The 18,512-nt window shown below is 44.6% G+C and overlaps 1 protein-coding gene across 3 annotated transcripts in view; it reads left to right on the forward strand.

Annotated features, from left to right (window-relative positions):
- The window catches only part of GRAMD2B (GRAM domain containing 2B), a 59,145-nt gene that overhangs the window by 11,780 nt on the left and 28,853 nt on the right, over nucleotides 1–18,512 (forward strand). The window contains exon 1 of one of the 3 annotated variants that reach the window (XM_053407651.1): nucleotides 17,947–18,229. The exons of the other annotated variants lie outside the window; for them this stretch is intronic. Coding sequence (XP_053263626.1) covers nucleotides 18,153–18,229 — 77 coding nt within the window. The 5' untranslated portion in view covers nucleotides 17,947–18,152. Of the gene's footprint in view, nucleotides 1–17,946; nucleotides 18,230–18,512 lie in introns of those variants that run through there. 3 annotated transcript variants of the gene reach the window in all.

Raw genomic sequence — 18,512 nt, forward strand, 5'->3', positions numbered from 1 at the left:
CTCTAGGGCAGGATAAGCTTTAGTTGCTGGGATTTATTCAGTGCATGGATTGGCTGCAGTAAGCAGGGCTTTGCAATGTGACCCCACGACCCCCACAACATGTGGGGGAGGTTGATTCTCAGACCTAGGTTCCAACCCCCATTCAGTGATGAAAATCACGGGGTGACCTTGGGCCAGACCTTCTCTCTCAGCCACTCCTATGTCACGGGACTTATTGTGACCATAAAATGGGAGGATGCTGCCTTGAACTCCTTCGAGGAAAGGTGGGCTGTAAATGGAGTAAGTGAATGAATAACGTGATCTGCCAATATATAGCATGTGATGCTGTTTCATAAATTCATCTTGCTACACGTATGCCAGTTACTCATGCTGCAGGAAACCAGAGCCAGTCATGGATTTTCTCAGGATCTTACAGTACAGAGAATTAATTAATTAATTAATTAATTAATTAATTAATTATTTATTTATACCCCGCCCATCTGGCTGGGTTTCCCCAGCCACTCTGGGCGGCTTCCAATCGAGTGTTAAAAACAATACAGCATTAAATATTAGAAACTTCCCTAAACAGGGCTGCCTTCAGATGTCTTTTAAAAATAAGATACAATCATACCTCGGGTTGAAATAGCTTCAGGTTGAGCATTTTCGGGCTGCCCTCTGTGGCGACCCGGAAGTAACGGAACGTGTTACTTCCGGGTTTCGGCACTTGTGCATGCGCAGACACTCAAAATGTCGTCACGCGCATGCGTAGAAGCAGTGATTTGTGACCCATGCATGCGCAGATGCACAGACGCGGGTTGCGTTTGCTTCAGGATGCAAACGGGGCTCCGGAACGGATCCCATTCGCACCCAGAGTTACCATTGTACAGTGGTACCTCGGGTTACATACGCTTCAGGTTACAGACACTTCAGGTTACAGACTCCGCTAACCCAAAATAGTACCTTGGGTTAAGAACTTTGTTTCAGGATGAGAACAGAAATCGTGCTCCAGCAGCCCGGCGGTAGTGGGAGGCCCCATTAGCTAAAGTGGTGCTTCAGGTTAAGAACAGTTTCAGGTTAAGAATGGACCTCCGGAATGAATTAAGTACTTAACCCGAGATACCACTGTATCTGCTTATTTCCTTGACATCTGATGAGAGGGCGTTCCACAGGGCGGGCGCCACTACCGAGAAGGCCCTCTGCCTGGTTCCCTGTAACCTCACTTCTTGCAGTGAGGGAACCGCCAGAAGGCCCTCGGAGCTCGACCTCAGCATCCGGGCAGAACGAGATGCTCCTTCAGGTATACAGAAAACAACGCCCATATCCATCTGTGGCATTAAGTGCATGAACAGGTACACCCTAAATGTTCAATGCATTCTGCTGAAACTACAGGTTTTTTTAGTTTTAGTTTTAGTTCAGGTGTGGTGCCCTTTCCTCTTATTTTTATACAGTGGTGCCTCGCAAGACGAAATTAATTCGTTCCGCGAGTCTTTCCGTCTTGCGAGTTTTTCGTCTTGCAAAGCACGGTCAAGTCACAACTGCACCTCTTCAAGTGGTTTTAAGAAAAAGGAAACAAACTCGCAAGACGTTTTTGTCTTGCGAAGCAAGCCCATAGGGAAATTTGTTTTGCGAAGCAACTCAAAAAACAAAAAACTCTTTCGTCTTGCGAGTTTTTCGTCTTCCGAGGCATTCGTCTTACGAGGTACCACTGTATTACCTGTTGGCAGTCACATCCATTCTTTGAAGTGTAGCTGATTAAAGGTTTGGTTTTCTCAGTTACTCAGAAGCACCGCTAAAAAAAAAAATTATATCCTTCTTGCTATGCAAGTGGTTACTCCACACAACTGTATTCGCAAATCTTTGATCTTCTAAGTAATTTAATGAGAGGATTTCAGGCTGGCCAAAATCCATACCATTGTCAGCTATGCGACAGGCAAATGATCCGAGGCAGTAATTAGATAAACAGCTGAAAACTGACAATCAGGAGCCAATGAGGGAAGAGAAAGGTATTCATTTCTCATATATATTTGATTAGTGCTGCTGAAGAGATATGAGTGGTGATGGTGAATAAGGTTAAGACTCCTCCAGCTCTCTTCCTGTAGTATTCTTGGTATTCAAATACCGCATATATCTAACTAATGTCTCCTCAGTCACACGTATCAGTTCCTCTTCTCCAGAATCCATGAGTAATGCCTGTGCATTTTCTAGGCCAAAAGCCTAGATGCTGACATCTCAAGCCTTGCTTCTACTTCCAAAGGGAACATTCTTCTCCTTTTGTGCATGCCTTTAAGTAGCTTTTTTCCCTTCAACTTGGTACATTCATGATAATTTTGGACTACAACTCCCATCAACCTCTGCCAGCATAGCCAATAGTTAGAGTGATGGGCATTGTAGTCCAACAACATATGGAGGGCAACATCTAGAGAAAGTCTGCTTGAAAGAACAGGGTGAGCATTCTTCTGCCCAGTTCCATTATCATTACCCTGTGAGTATCCCACATAGTGGGTGGCGCTGTGGGTTAAACCACAGAGCCTAGGACTTGCCGATCAGAAGGTCAGTGGTTCGAATCCCCACGACAGGGTGAGCTCCCGTTGCTCGGTCCCAGCTCCTGCCAACCTAGCAGTTCAAAAGCACGTCAAAGTGCAAGTAGATAAATAGGTACCGCTCCAGCAGGAAGCTAAACAGCGTTTCCGTGCGCTGCTCTGGTTCACCAGAAGTGGATTAGTCATGCTGGCCACATGACCTGGAAGCTGTACGCCGGCTCCCTCGGCTAATAAAGTGAGATGAACGCCACAACCCCAGAGTCGGCCACAACTGGACCTAACAGTCAGGGGTCCCTTTACCTTTACCTATCCCACATAAGGAAAGGAAACAGGAAAGGAGGCTGAGGGGAGCGCACAGATGACAGTATAAAGAACATAAATTGCAGGTAAGCAAACTGTCCTTCCCCCCTCCAGGTGTTCATTTTTCTGGGCAGGCAAAACCAGGAGATCTGGAATGCCTAAGGTGCAGAGCAGTTTATGGATGACAGCCCTATCAAGAAGAGCATTTGTCTATGCGTTTGAGTCCAATGCACAGTGTTTCGCAGATTTAGATAGATTTGATCAAGCAGTATTCCTCCAGAGCTCCATGACTGGACTGGACTGTTCTGGAGAAGGTAAAGTAAATGTTTCATGGTTGTTAATGGAATGTCCTCCAACGAAGCAAGGAGAGGTTGTTCTGCCAACTCACAGCATGTGATAGTGGAAACAATCCAGTGGGAGGGAAGTCACTGAGGAGCAGTCATTCAGGAGAAGTGTGATGAACCTTTTATGGCTCACCATAACAAATCAATAGGGTTTTTCCCTGTCATTGGAACGGTTCCATCCTGTCATAAGGCCTGGAGCCTAGGGTCTGGAGAGCATGTTGATTAGAGCCAGGCAGGAAAAGACTAAATGAAAAATAGAGATGATTTTAGGAACAGGGAACTAGATGTCAAAACGCTTTTTCCTGGTAGATGCAGTGCTATGGTGAGTAAGAGAGTCTGAAGCATAGGTCACATGCCCTCCTGGGAAAGGTGTTAGGTATGGGCAACACTAACTTGAAAGAAAGGAGACAAAGGTTGCAGGTAGACAGAGGTTCAAAGTGTTTCCATATCAATTGGATAAGAACTAAGGACTAACTCCAAAGCAGACCCAAGCCTATTACAGGGGACCTCAGGTTGCCAGGGCCTTTAAAGAAGCATTTAACAAACGGGTGCACAAACACTCTGTGTCTTTCCCAAGGGGGGCAGAATGCCCCCCCCAAAAAAAAACTACTAAAGAGGTCAGGAGAAAAGAATACAAAGACTTCCAGTGTGTACAATGTGAACATACCCTCCAATGTATCCAGACCAAAAACTAGGACTCCCATCTTAATAATAATAATAGTAATAATAATAATAATAATAATAATAATTTATTATTATTATTCCCCAGCCACTCTGGGCGGCTTCCAAAAAAATATTAAAATACTGTAATACATCAAACATTAAAAGCTTCCCTAAACAGGGCTGCCTTCTGGGTTCCGCTCAAACCACGTGATCCACACGAGAGTATGGAGCCCCCAAACACATCTTTTTGGGGCACAGTGCTGCCACACATGAGCACGAAACCCCAAAATGGGATGACCCAATTTAATTGGGGTTCTTGAGGGGTATGATAGTCTAGGACAGAATTCAGTGAACTTGCGATCAACGTGATGGAACCTGGCAAACAAATGGGAGTGGGCTCCATCACAAGACCATAGGATTTTCCTGCTGAAGGCTTCCTGGTATGAAGGCTGTCCATCAGAAGGTTCCACTAGGGCTAGATCAGGGGTGGGTAACCTCAGGCCTGGGGGCCAAATGCGATCTTCCACGCTTCTGTATCTGGCCCTCAGGAACCTCCAACACCATACCTCTTCCCAAGCAACATCATCTCTACCCAGGCTATTCCCCTCACTGGCCCTGTTTTGTGCCCTCCTTTTGCCTGGTTGGAATGTGTCCTTGAATTCTGATAATGGCTTTTATTTGCCTGGATGAAGGATGGAGTTTGTGTAGAAACTAGCCTGCTGAACAAAGGTAGAGTTTCCATTTGTTGCTCCACCTGCTTTTGCATTTGACCCTTTGAAGGCTGTTGCTCAGAAGGGCTTTGGCCCTCAGGCAGGAAGAAAGGGTCTCCATCCCTGGACTAGGTCATTCAGGCCACCTGGATCAGGAGTTCTATCTCGGGTTGGAGAAACACACGGTAAGAAATCCCATATACCATATTTTTTACTCTATAAGATGCACTTTTCCCCTCCTAAAAAGTAAGGGGAAATGTGTGTGCGTCTTATGGAGCAAATGCAGGCTGCGCAACTATCCCAGAAGCCGGAACAGCAAGAGGGATCGCTGCGCAGTGCTCCCTCTTGCTGTTCTAGCTTCTGGCTTAGCCCCTCAGTCCCTTCCCCCACCTCCAGGAAAAGCCCCCAAGAGCCACGCGGAGCATCTTGGGGGCTTTTCCCCAAGGAGGGAGAAGGGCAACACCTGCAAGTGCCGCACACACACTCCACACAGCTCGTGAAAGGGAGCGCTGAGCAGAGCCTGTATGCATCCCAGGCTCTGCTCAGCGCTCCCTTTAAAGAAATTTTTTTCCTTGCATTCCCCCTCTAAATACTAGGTGCGTCTTATGGTCAGGTGCGTCTTATAGAGCGAAAAATACGGTACGTGGAAGGTAAAATAATTGCTAGGTGGAGGAGAACCATGACTGGCATTGTCATATATGGGGAAAACATATGAGGAGAGGTCTTCCTATGGAACCAGTTGGCATCCCCTTAAACAGCCTTTTGGGTTGCGGTTGGCTATTATGGTTTGCTTCTTAGTTTCTAGAAACAGTTTGTAATAAACTAATAACAACCGTGAAATGTTAAAGTCAGAATTTGTCGCCAGCAGCTGTGTTATATCTCCCTCGGGCTCCAGGAATATAAACAGAACAGAAAGGCGATCTTCAGAATAGGAAACAAACCTAGTTCTGTGACCAAACATTGCAATATCCTGTTTGTGTGTATCTATTTGAAAACATGTGCACTTGAAGTTAGAAATGCATGGCAGAATTTTTATTTAAGATCCATTTGAAAACCATGCCTGAGAACCAAAGTGTTCAGCCTGCCAGAGGTGGTGGTGATGGCTCAGCTTGTGTTTCTGGAACAGTCTATACCCCATGCGGCACAGAAAATCACTTTCGCAGCTGCAACTTTCAAAGGTTGTCTGTGTGATGCAGCACAGAAATCTGCTGTTCAATGAAAAAAGGACGGAGAATCTCACCAGATGTGTCCCGAGCCCTTGATGTGCCTAAAGCAGCTCTTTCGGATCCTGGCAAAGAAACAGGACCCCAATTAAACTGATCAAGACCTTTCAAGATGATGCCCTTTTTTGTTCATTCATTGTGCAGTGGTTTTTCAAATGCAGCATGGGACAAACGCCATTCCTGAAGGCAGCACTTGCAGTGCAGCAAAATCACATTTCTCCAGCACTGTATGCTGCGGTTTTGACTTCAGAAAGTTTGTTAGAATATATCCACAACAGGAGGAAGAAGAAACGCACTACAAAATTAGCTACAAATTTACAGAAATGATACCTGGCATTTTATAGTCCTTTAGCTTGCCTTAAATTATTCCTCATACTGTAGATGTCTACAGTGGAGCTAGTCTCTCCCTTGATGAACCATAACCTCTAGATTTCATGTTTTAAATACGATAGATTTCTAGCATTTGAAAAACCTGAGATGAGACAAAACGTACTCATTTCTTCTTCTCATTCTTTTTGAGAAATTAGCCTCACAAAATCTTAGAGACAAAGACTTAATTGTGCATCTTATAACTGCAGCACGTCTTGCTGTTGCTAGACACTGGAGGACATTAAACGTGAACCTATATGAAGTTTGGTATGCTTATTTCTGGGAATTAATTTTGATGGAAAAGTTAACAGAAAGGGTACGTGAAAGAAAACAACGTGAGAAACTACTTAACTTTTACATAACATGGTCCTCCTTTATTAGCTATGCATCAAAGACAGAACATGCATTTAAATGACCTAAGACACATGGGAGCATGTGGAATGATATTTTTTAAACAAGCAACTGTAGAAATAATTTTTTATTTGATTATATTACTAACGTAATTACCTGGACATAGTTGGAGCTGGTTTTTGGGGGGGGTTAGGGGGAAACTGTATTTGATTGTTTGTATTTGATTATGTGTTATTCTTATATTCAACTAATAAAATATTCAGAAAAGAAAAGAAAAAGAAATTAGCCTGCTCCTCCTTTTGTTTTGTTTTTAATCTCCCCCTCCCCAAAACATCCTGGCAGAAGCCCTTGTTATTCCTTAAGGCACAAACCATCTATCAAAGACTGACTTGATAATTCTGCCTTGTCTGATTTGAATATAAAATGCCAATTTATCCATGTACATATCACCCTATAAATATTGGCTTTCCGCTGTGTGGCCTCACCACCAGCTCCCTCCCTCTGGTATGCACAAAGCACTTAGGGAAGAAGCAGATTTGACGGCAGTCTCACAAAGATAAGAAAGAGCGGGAGGCTCTGCTGCTTAACATTCTCCAAAGTGCTGTGCGAATGATAGAAATTCCTGTTGCTAACTCTCTGCCTATGTTGGAAGGCTTCGGGGAGAAGCAGGACTTTGTGCCAATCTAACATTCTCCAAAGTTCAGAGCAGATGGGTTAAGACCTCAAGATCCGAAATTATGCAGGATTTCAGAACAGCTATGAAAAATATGAAGAACGGATCTCAGTACAACAAGTAAAAAAGAATTAAAATGTAACAATGGTAGATTTGTTCAAGCGGGTACTGTTCAGCCCTGTATGTAGCATTGCTATATTCTAATCTAAATCATGGCTACAATGTCATGCTAAGTGGGCGAGATGCAATTTTGTTAATCATCTAGATGGGCCGTTTAGGGTGTGGATTGCTCGACTGAATAGGGGCTTCCAATTGTGCTGCATTGGCTTTTCACAGAGATGTTTTCCCTGCATCCATAATACATAGGCTATTAAGACTACATAATAATACAGCTACTATTGAGCTGCGTAGTTGCGTAACAAGATATTGCCGCAGAATAAAAGCTCACAGTTTGAGAAGATTTTCCATCTGCATTGGCAACTGCTCAGTTTCCTATTTATCTTTTATAAGACTCTGCGGGTTTGAAACTTAAGGCCCCTTTAAAACATTAATTTTTTAATGGCCGTTGAATGGGGAGTAGTTCGTTGACTTCACTCCTCAAAAATCTGGAACCCCATGTAAGAATCCATCTTGTCCAAATTTGCACAGGTTCCAATCCATGGATTCTCCAAGTGGTGGCATTGCATATAAAGTTGCCAGGTTCAGCCTTTAAGATAGGGTTACCAGACGTCCCCATTTCCCAGGGACAGTCCCTGGATTTACGAATAAGTCCCCGGACAAATTCCATCCCCGGAATGTCCCCGGATTTCATCTAATGTCCCCAGGGAACGCAGCCTATTGGAGCAGCCTCCCAACTTCTAGGAAGGGAGGCTTCACGCTGCCTATCAGAGCTTGCGTGCAAGCAGGAAGGGGCAGGGATCTCTCAGTTAGGCAACAGGAAGCCTCCCTTCCCAGCTGAGAGATCCCCGCCCCCTCCTGCTTGGACGCAAGTAGAAATGGGATTGGGGCTGCTCTGATGGGAAGGGAGGCATCGCGCTGCCCAAGCCTTGCTGCCGCCGCCGTTCTTGGCCCTTCTTCTCCACCTTCTATGCCTGACCTGGCTGAATTGTCTCTTCTGTACATCTCTTAAAGAATCACCATCAGGGCATGGCAGTTTCCACTTCAATTCTGCATGTCTTGTGGCTGTTTTGCAGTACCTGCAGAGGACCAGTGCAAATGGAAATGCTGTGCATCCATAACTCTGGATATGAAACTGAGAACAGGCTGTGGGATTGCACGCTTGTTTCCCACTCTCCTTCGAAGTCTTTTCAACTACTCAGTTAATTTAGAGACCTGATTAGCCCTAATCCATTATTAACACCAACAGGGACATCAATGCCCTATTCAGCATTCATAGTGTTACTGGCCACCCCAATTGCTGCTGGGCAGTAGCGGGATTCCAGGGGTCTTGGCACTTAACCAGGGTTTGTGTTTCTTGCAGAAAATGAGGCACAGTGGAGACCCAAGTCTTTGTGAAATATAGTTTATTTTACACTATTTAGAACCTGAATCTTGACACACAGAGAGTTCACATCTCCAGAGGGGCTTGTCCTTCCCAGCAGGGCAACATTGGATCGAAAGGCATCCTAAGCACCATTGCCATATCGCTCTGTAACAGCCTGCTCCAACCAGCCAGCATTTCTACTCAGTGGCGTAGCGTGGGTTGTCAGCACCCGGGGCAAGGCAAGTAATTTGCGCCCCCTAACCCATGGATTTGCGCCCCCTAACCCTAACTCCCAGATGTTGCACCCGGTGCGGCTGGCCCCCCCCCTGAACCCCCCACGCTACGCCACTGTTTCTACTGCCCTTCAGTCTCTGCATGGAGTTCTTCCTGCTCCTTCTCCCCAGAAAATCCCTGCTCCCCAAACCTCTGTTGTAAAAGGACACCCTCTTTTCCTGGGATGTCATCATGCCCCCTTGTGACCCTGGCAACCTGCCTCTCTCAATTCTTCTGTTTCTGTCCACTTCTCAGCTGCGGGAAGAACGGCGCCTGCATGATCAATCGTTCTTAATGGCCCGGTACTTACGTTTTTCTTGTGTTTTTCATAAGGGCATTGCTATCAGCAATCTCCTGAACAGGAGAACTGGTTCAGCCTGTATTTTTCACTGGCCTGGCATCTTCCCTTCATATTCCAAAAAGCAGCTAAATTCTATTCTAGCTGGATTAGCTCAGTTGGTAGAGCATCTGACTCTTAAATCTCTGGGTTTTGACCCCCATGCTGGGCAAAATATTCCTGCGGTCCCTTCCAACTTGACAATTCTATGGTTCTATGACCCTTTATTAAACTTAGATACAGTGGTAACTCGGGTTACATACACTTCAGGTTACATACGCTTCAGGTTACAAACTCCGCTAACCCGGAAATAGTGCTTCAGGTTAAGAACTTTGCTTCAGGATGAGAACAGAAATCATGCTCTGGCAGCGCGGCAGCAGCAGGAGGCCCCATTAGCTAAAGTGGTGCTTCAGGTTAAGAACAGTTTCAGGTTAAGTACAGACCTCCGGAACGAATCAAGTACTTAACCTGAGGTACCACTGTATATGGAGAGTCTACCTCCCCCCCCCACACACACAATTCATGACAATGCAAATGTATGAGAACTCAAACCATAGAGCGAGCACAGGGAAATAGCCAAGGGGGGACAGGGAGGGGTAGCAGCCCTCCTTAAATCAATAAAAAATACATAGACTAACTGAGGCTTTGTGTCCCCCCCCCAACAAAAGGCCTGCCTTCCCCCCAAAAATCCTGGCTATGCCCATTCCCCTCCTGTCCAAAGAAGGGGGGGCATCAGGTTTATATTGGCAATGAGCAAGACACAAAGAGGAAGAGTCTCAATATGTCTGATGAATGGGCTTAGACTCTCCCTTTACACCTTTTGTCGTCTGTAGTGGAAGCACATACTTCATGCAGGAATAAGCACATGTCCTGACACCCTCCAGACATTGTGGGATAAAAACCACATCAGCATCAGTAAGCCTGCCCATTCCATAGCCCATTCCTCAGCAACGGCCTCTGGTTAATGAATGAGAAGCAGTCCAAAATTGATTGGGCCTGCAGTAATATCCAAATGAGCCAAGAATCTTCCATGCTACACAGAGTATGGATACCCAAAGAGCAATTGAGAAGGAGCTCTCTAAGGACCGATAGCCGCTTTTGCAATCTGCATGATCTTTCTGCTTTTGTCGTTCATAGGGATTTAGTCTTTGCATATTCCCAACAAGCAAAGACCAAATTAATTATGCATTTTCACAGATTGTGTATTTTCACCAGCTTTCAGTTATTTGTATAGCAGGGGTAGCAAACATAGTGTACTCCAGATGCAGCCATCGCTCCAGACCCTTGGCCAGACTGACTGAGCCTAATGGGACTTGGAATCCAACAACATTTGCATAGCACCATGCCAGACCCTCTAAGTGTCCCTGTTTTCCAAGGAAAGTCCCAGATTTACAGAAGCCGTCCCAGTTTCTGATTTGATTCTGGAATGTCCTGCTTTTCCTCATGGCGTTCCTATTTTCATCAGAGAAATGTTGGAGAGTATGGTAGGGTGTCCCTGTTTTCATTGGAGCAATGTTGGAGGGTATGGAATTATGCAACCCCTGATCTGAGGAGATAAGTAACTACACAACCTTTAGAGGACATCTGAAAGCAGCCCTGGTATACAGAAATTTTTTAATGTTTTTATATAAGTTGAAAGCCACCCAGAGTGACTGGGGCAACCCAGTCAGATGGGTGCGGTTGAAATAATAAAATTATTGTCATTATTATTCTGGGATAGGATGTCCCTATTTTCATCAGAGAAATGTTGGAGTATGTCACGCCGACTACACTACACAATAGCTGCCTGCAGCCTCTGTTTGTCAGAGAGCACTGCAAGGACTGTTAATATATTACTTGCAATGCTTAGCTTCCTAAGGGAAGAGAGGTATTTGGATGGACTTCATGTGAGTTCAATGAATCCATATACATACACAATGGAGATAAAGCAGGGTTAGCTAATCTGTTTTATTGGACCAATAGTACAATTGTGCAGACTATTAAGTTTCAAAGTTCTTTGCAGGACCATAGTGGACAAAGCAAATATACTAAGAATTAAACTATTCTGATAGGCCCAGGGCAAAGACTCTTTTATGCATCTGTGCTCTAGTTTATTGACTTGGAATCATAAGGCACCAGGTCTGAGCCTGCGTGCAGAGTAAAGGTTGTTTCCTGTAACAATTAAAATAATTTTGCTAATGCAATGTGCTGGGGGTAGGGGCATCTTGACCAGGGCTCCTAGCAGTCAGACACCAAACATTGTCTTCTGTGTCACCAGCACTGTCTTCTGACTGCAAGCCTTACAGGCTGAATGTTGGCTTCAAGAGGCCATCTAGGTTTCAGTAGCTGCCTTCCTGAATGTCCAGTCAGTTGACGCCATGGGATAGGAAGAGCTCAGTTGGGTTTGTTTCATAGATATGGAATGGCCCAGCTTCCCAGCTCTCCTATGAAGCTCAGAGGGGTTTCCAAGCGAAACTCTTTACAGGCACTCAGTCTGAATGTGCGAAGGGTAAAAGCACAGGGTAAACTCTCCCCCTCAATGATGCTATGCACCAGGTACACCCCTGACCAATGCATAATCAACTTTAGAATGAAGGGAGCTGCTTCACCTGCCCATTAGGGCTAGGCGATATATTGATATATCATCCCAAACAGGTTCAAAGTCCATATCATGATATCGTTTTCATAATTTCTGACCTGGCAATATATTGCGAATCATGATGTGCGTTAGGGCTGGGCGATATATCGTCCCAAACTGGTTCAAAGTCCATATTTCATACTTTTTTACCTGGCCTATATTGCAAATTAGGGTGGGTGGGTGCTATGCCACAATGTTAAAAACCAGCACTACTGCACACAGGGTTTCCTCATTGTTGAAGGTTCCCATTCCCATGTTGGAAACTCTATGCGCCAATTAGCATCAGCAGGGAAGGGCATTCAAGAGCATCACTGAGGGTGAAGGGCTGATGGTTCCCACTTGCTGTTTCACACATTCAGCTGAATGCTTAAGAGCTAAGTGTATTATTATTATTATTATTATTATTATTATTATTATTATTATTTATAAACCGCCCTATACCCGGAGGTCTCAGGACTGTTCACAGAACGAAATCAAAATATAAAACCACAAAATACATAATCAAAATGAAAACAATAACACCCCCAAGTGTATAGAATTGCAACTATACAGCAAAACAGAATGAAGCGAAGTTGTTTTAAGTCCTTCAATGTAAACCCAGCTGAGAGCAGCAGGACTTGAGGAATCTATTATCACAGAACAAGGAGACCCTGTCCCCTCCAGAGATGCCTCTCATTTTACTGTCATCAAAGAACAATTTGTGAAGGAGGAGGGGGAGAATAACAATGTGACATCACAATCCGAAAGGCCAGATGGTGGAGAAGAACGAACATTTTCCCTGTCCATTGCAACCATAGCACAAAAAAAGTATTTTGGAGACTTATGCATGCTAAGTGAAATACCGTTATTATACTGTAGTTGCTCAATGTTATGTAGGGGAAATAAATTTTATTGCAAGACAGGGACTCAGGATAAATAAATAAATAAATGTAACAGGAATATGTAAGAGTATGTTCTGACACGTTAAAAGAATAAGCCACATACAAGGAGAACAAGAAAAACGAGCCACAGGAAATTGCACATTAGGATATGCGTGACTCTGCAATGGATTCAATGAAGTTACACAAGTGTTTTAAGGAACTTCAAGTGTTTAATGAGTCATTCACAAGCAACAGTATATTCACCTGCCAGCTGGATTTGGGTGCTGGTTCCTTTAAATGACTGGATTATATTTTTATTTTTACATTAATTCCATACCATTTTAATACTGTATGTTAATACACCATGGGAACCTCTTGAGGTAGTCAGTAAGATGCCAGCTTTAGAAATAAATAAATGAAATATTGTTGAAAAGTTGGCAATCCTCTTAAACCCTATTTTTGGATTTGAGAGCGTTCCCAAATTCTTTAATCTGAAATAAAACAGACTAGGGGCTCAGCTACATTAGTAAAAAAAAATTTAAAAATCCAGCGCTTTGAATGTGTTATAAGCATACAAAACCAGATGGCATCGGAGAGCAAAGAATGTTTCTTTGCAATTTTACATAGCATTTTTTTTCCTTTTGTCATAACAATTTAATTTCTGATTTATTTATAGTGCTTTTCCCCCTGTGTGTAGATCCACCCTAGTATGGGATGAGGAGAAATTGCTGAAAAATTCTTTTCAGCATACGTCAGTGCTTCATTAATGCAGTGAAAAAAGTCACTTAACTTGATGATACAATACAGTTGTACCTTGGGTTAAGAACTTAATTAATAATAATAATAATAATAATTTATTATTTATACCCCGCCCATCTGGCTGGGTTTCCCCAGCCACTCTGGGCGGCTTCCAACTGAATATTAAAAACAGTACAGCATCAGACATTAAAAACTTCCCTAAAGAGGGCTGCCTTCAGTTGTCTTTTAAAAGTAAAATAGTTGTTTATTGCTTTGACATCTGCTGGGAGGGCGTTCCACAGAGCAGGCGCCACTACCGAGAGGGCCCTCTGCCTGGTTCCCTGTAACCATACTTCTCGCAATGAGGGAACCGCCAGAAGGCCCTCGGCGCTGGATCTCAGTGTCCGGGCTGAACGATGGGGGTGGAGACGCTCCTTCAGGTATACAGGACCGAGGCCATTTAGGGCTTTAAAGGTCAGCACCAACACTTTGAATTGTGCTCGGAAACGTACTGGGAGCCAATGCAGATCTCTCAGAACCGGTGTTATGTGGTCCCGGCGGCCACTCCCAGTCACCAGTCTAGCTGCCGCATTCTGGATTAATTGCAGTTTCCGGGTCACCTTCAAAGGTAGCCCCATGTAGAGCGCGTTGCAGTAGTCCAAGCGGGAGATAACTAGAGCATGCACTACTCTGGCAAGACAGTCCGCGGGCAGGTAGGGTCTTAGCCTGCATACCAGGTGGAGCTGGTAGACAGCTGCCCTGGGCACAGAATTAACCTGTGCCTCCATGGACAGCTGTGAGTCCAAAATGACTCCCAGGCTGCGCACCTGGTCCTTCAGGGGCACAGTTACCCCATTCAGGACCAGGGAATCCCCCACACCCGCCCGCCCCCTGTCCCCCAAAAACAGTACTTCTGTCTTGTCAGGATTCAACCTCAATCTGTTAGCCGCCATCCATCCTCCAACAGCCTCCAGGCACTCACACAGGACCTTCACCGCCTTCACTGGTTCTGATTTAATTCAGAAATTCGTTCTGGAGGTCCGTTCTTAACCTGAAACTGTTCTTAACCTGAAGCACCACTTTAGCTAATGGGGCCTCCCGCTGCCGCCGTGCCGCCACCGTGCAATTTCTGTTCTCAGCCTGAAGCAAAGTTCTTAACCAGAGGTACTATTTCTGAGTTAGCGGAATCTGTAACCCGAAGCTCTTTAACCTGAAGCATCTGTAACCCAAGGTACCACTGTAATGCAAATAAAGTACTGGGGATTCTGCTTCCTGTTTGTCGCTGCTGGCACCATCTCAAGATTAAAATGATTTGCCAGGTTTTACCCAAGATTAATACAATCACAGTGTCTAAGGCTGCAGTCCTATAGTCACCTTCCTGGGAGCACGTCTCATTCAATGGACGTTGCGGAGCATAATTTTGTCATCGTTACTCACACTTTCACATGTGTTCAGCCATAAGTCCATTCCATTCTATGCCCACATTTTTCTGCAAATTTTTAAATTGCTTTAGCTTTTAAACACCTGCTGAAAACTTTTCTATTCTGCCAAGCTTATCCAGGCAATAAAGAATAAATCTCTCCACAATGGTTAATCAATGTCTGTTTTTAACTTTTTAATATGGTTTTACAATGTGGTTTTAAGTATTCTTGTCGTAAGGCACTTTTTATGAAATTGTGGTCTATAAATATTTTAATAAATAAAATATTAAGAATAATTTGTATTTACATATGTATCAAATATGACTTTCCAAACAGGTTTTTATATATTTCAGAATATATTTTATCCCAAGACAAACATTTTAAAAGTTGTTTTCATAATGTTTTGGGCAAAGAACTATTGCAGTAGAAGTAACCCGCAACTTAAGCGCATTTATCTTGTGCACATTCATCTTTACAGGCTTGGCAAAAAAAAAAGGGAAGAAAATCAAAAGGGAAAAAAGACTTTAGCAATCCCACCTGCCATTGAACCCAATGTGTTTTGACAATACCTGGTTTTGGCTTTAGGCACTATCCCCGGAACATAACCCCAGCATAAGTAGAGAGTCACCTGTATTCAGGAAAAGTCTGATGGATAACTATTTTTCAGTTCATACATTAGCTGAGGAGGTTGGGGACTGGGTCAGTTCAATTTGCAATATATGAATTCCTCAAGCATTATCAAACTGGTGTTGTGGAAGCTATGCAACCTGGTGTTATTGAAGCAACTGAAGGTAATGTAATCCAGGAAACAGTAGCATGATCAGATATGGCATTCATCAAGGAGTGGAGTGGGGCTGGGAACCAGAAAATGCAACCTTGTGGATTCCTTAAGAAAGACACAAGGGCCCCTATTTTGATTTCTGATAGGGCTCTTCACAGCTTCCTGGTGCACAAGCAGTTAGTGGGTCAAGTTTTTTCTGGCATATAGATATTTTAAAAGGGAGAAATTCACCTGTTTAAAAAGCGTTTGGTTCTCCAGCAGCTGTTAGAGAGGCAAAATGCATGGGCAGGGGAGAAATGGACTTACAATGAAACCAGGCTAATGACACTTAGCCTGAGAGCAACATCAATACACATGCTTCTGTTGACATTGTGTCATTCAAGCCAAGTTGGAAGTGAGCACTGTCTACCAGTTTAGCTAAGTTCAAGGTGCTGGTGGTATACAAAGCCCTATACAGCTTTGGACAAGGATATCGAAAAGATCATCTTACGCCTTATATATCCAAGGGGTTACTCTACTCCGCAGGAGACGGTCTCCTGAAGATAGCATCTTTTCAAAAGGTCCACTCTGTAGAATGGAGAAACTGAGCTTACATTTTGGAACATCTTCCCACGACATAACATGTTTTTTAATGCCTGTTTGTGGGTTTTGGTAAAGGGTTTTGTTTTGTTTTTTTTATTTTTGATAAAGGTTTTTTAAATCAACAGATAACAACAAATGAATATCCAAAGATGGAAAACTGTAAAATAGGCATGAGTTGCATGTGAGTTAAAATAACAAACTCCAAGTGAAGACTATTGGTGATATCAGATCAAGTATAGCTTCAGATTTGCCATGAGGGTTGGGTTGAAATGGTGGCTCCTCTTTATATGTCACAAAAGAATGCCCAATCGTATAAAAAGTGTCTTATTGAAATCTCAAATAATGTGTGATTTTCTCCGTTACGGCTTTATTCCAGAGTGAGAATATAGTGCAAGATTTTGGGCTGTTTTCCACTGAGTCACAATTACTATTTGTGCTGCCAATAATAAGACAAATTCTCTTGACAATGTATCTGCATTGGCGTCATCCGAAATACTCAGTAACATTAATTTTGGACAACAAGCAAGTTTCTTTAGTAATACTTCCCATCTTTGTCCAAATTAAAATTCCAAAAATCCCTATTTTCTTCCGAGAAATGTTGGAGGGTTTGGAGTTATCCCACCTCCATGCCATCTGAAGGCAGCCCTGTATGGGAAGGTTGCTTTAAATGTTTTATTGTATTATTAATTATGTTGGGAGCTGCCCTGAGTGGCTGGAGCAACTGGCGGGTATGTCCTCATGCTTATACAGTATTGTGGAAGTGCTTTGATGTGTTTCACCGGAAGCAATCCAGAAATGGAACTAGGCTTCCCACATGTCAGGCAATTCCTGGTTTTCATGTGTAAACACGGTGTGGGGGGGGGGACCTGGAAGTTGAAAATCACAATTTTGGTGGGAGGTTTGGGTTTGTACCCAATTTTGGTGGTGCTTTCCTTAAAAAAAAAAAAGAAACAGCTCATCAACTTTCTTGGCACCCTTCAAAAAGGAAACTTTGCAGGTGTCTGGAACTTTACTTTTGGAAATCCGGCAACCCTAAACCGAACGAAATAAGCAGCTAGGGTTGCCGTATTTCAAAAAGTAAAAACCAGGACACCCCAAAAGTTGTTGATGGTTTTTATTCTTTTTGGGAAGCCCCCCAACATGGTTGAGTTGTGGTGTTTTTTTCTGGAAACCCCCAAAACGGCTGTGCTTTAGTTTCTTTCTAGGAAACCCGGAAAGCCTTCGAGGTTTATATATTTTTAGACCCACCCCCAAGAAATTGTTGAGCATTTTTCTTTTCCCCTCACAAGCGCCAACCCCCTCCTCATAAAAAAGGCGGGAAAATCCGAACGAAGGCCCTTCCCCTCACGAGGGCTTTCCGCAGCCAACGGGGACAGCTCGCCCCCCCCCCGCCAAACCGCCGCCTTCTGGAATGTTCTCGCGCGGAGAATACCCGACATGCCCCGCGCTGCCGCGCTCTTCCCGGGCACGTTTTGGGCCACCAGCTCCCTTTCAGAGGAGCTCGTCGGGCCGGTTTCCTTTCTTCTTCCTCCTCCTCCTCCTCCTCCTCCTTCCCTCCAGCCTCGCCGGGACTCGCTCTGCGGGTTGAGAATGGGACGGGCCTTCGGCGGGGCTTTCCCTCCCTTTCTCCTCCTCGGTGGCGAACGGAGACCGGTCGAAACTCGCTCAGGTTAGCGAGGCTGAGGCGCGCGCGGGGCGGTGGGGGGGGGCGGGGCTGCGAAACTTCTCCTCCTCCTCCTCCTCTCTCTTTCTCTCCTTTCTTTTCTTCCTCGGAGGATGCGGAGCGTCGTGAGGTGACAGGAAGCAGGGAGGAGGAGGGGAAGGGGGCGAAAGTTTCTAGCCCCCGCCAGGAGTGGGTTGGCCGTGAGGGGACAAGGGGGAAACGGGAGTTCGGCTTCCCCTTTCCGAATGGTGCTCCTCCTCATGACTGACCTCCAGCACGACGGGGCGGCCGCCGCTAAAAAGGAAAAAGCTGCCTTGACCCAGTAAGTAGCCTTTCCTCACCACGTAGCTGCAGCCACCTGTTCCCCTCGCCAGGCTGGCCATCTTTTCCCAGAGGACGCTTCGGACAGCCGCTCAAAATAAGTCCAAGTTGGACCCCTGGGGGGAAAAAGGGGGACATGGCGGGGGAGAGGACACATGGCCACACTGTCACAAGGGGATGTGCGCTTTCTTTGGGGGGGGGAGAGAGAAACCTTGGGGGGGGACTTTATGGAAAAGTTATGTTAAAAAAAACCCATATGCAAATACTTTGCCATTAAAAATACA

This window comes from Podarcis raffonei, chromosome 11 (assembly GCF_027172205.1).
Source record: "Podarcis raffonei isolate rPodRaf1 chromosome 11, rPodRaf1.pri, whole genome shotgun sequence".
NCBI classification, from domain to species: Eukaryota; Metazoa; Chordata; class Lepidosauria; order Squamata; family Lacertidae; genus Podarcis; species Podarcis raffonei.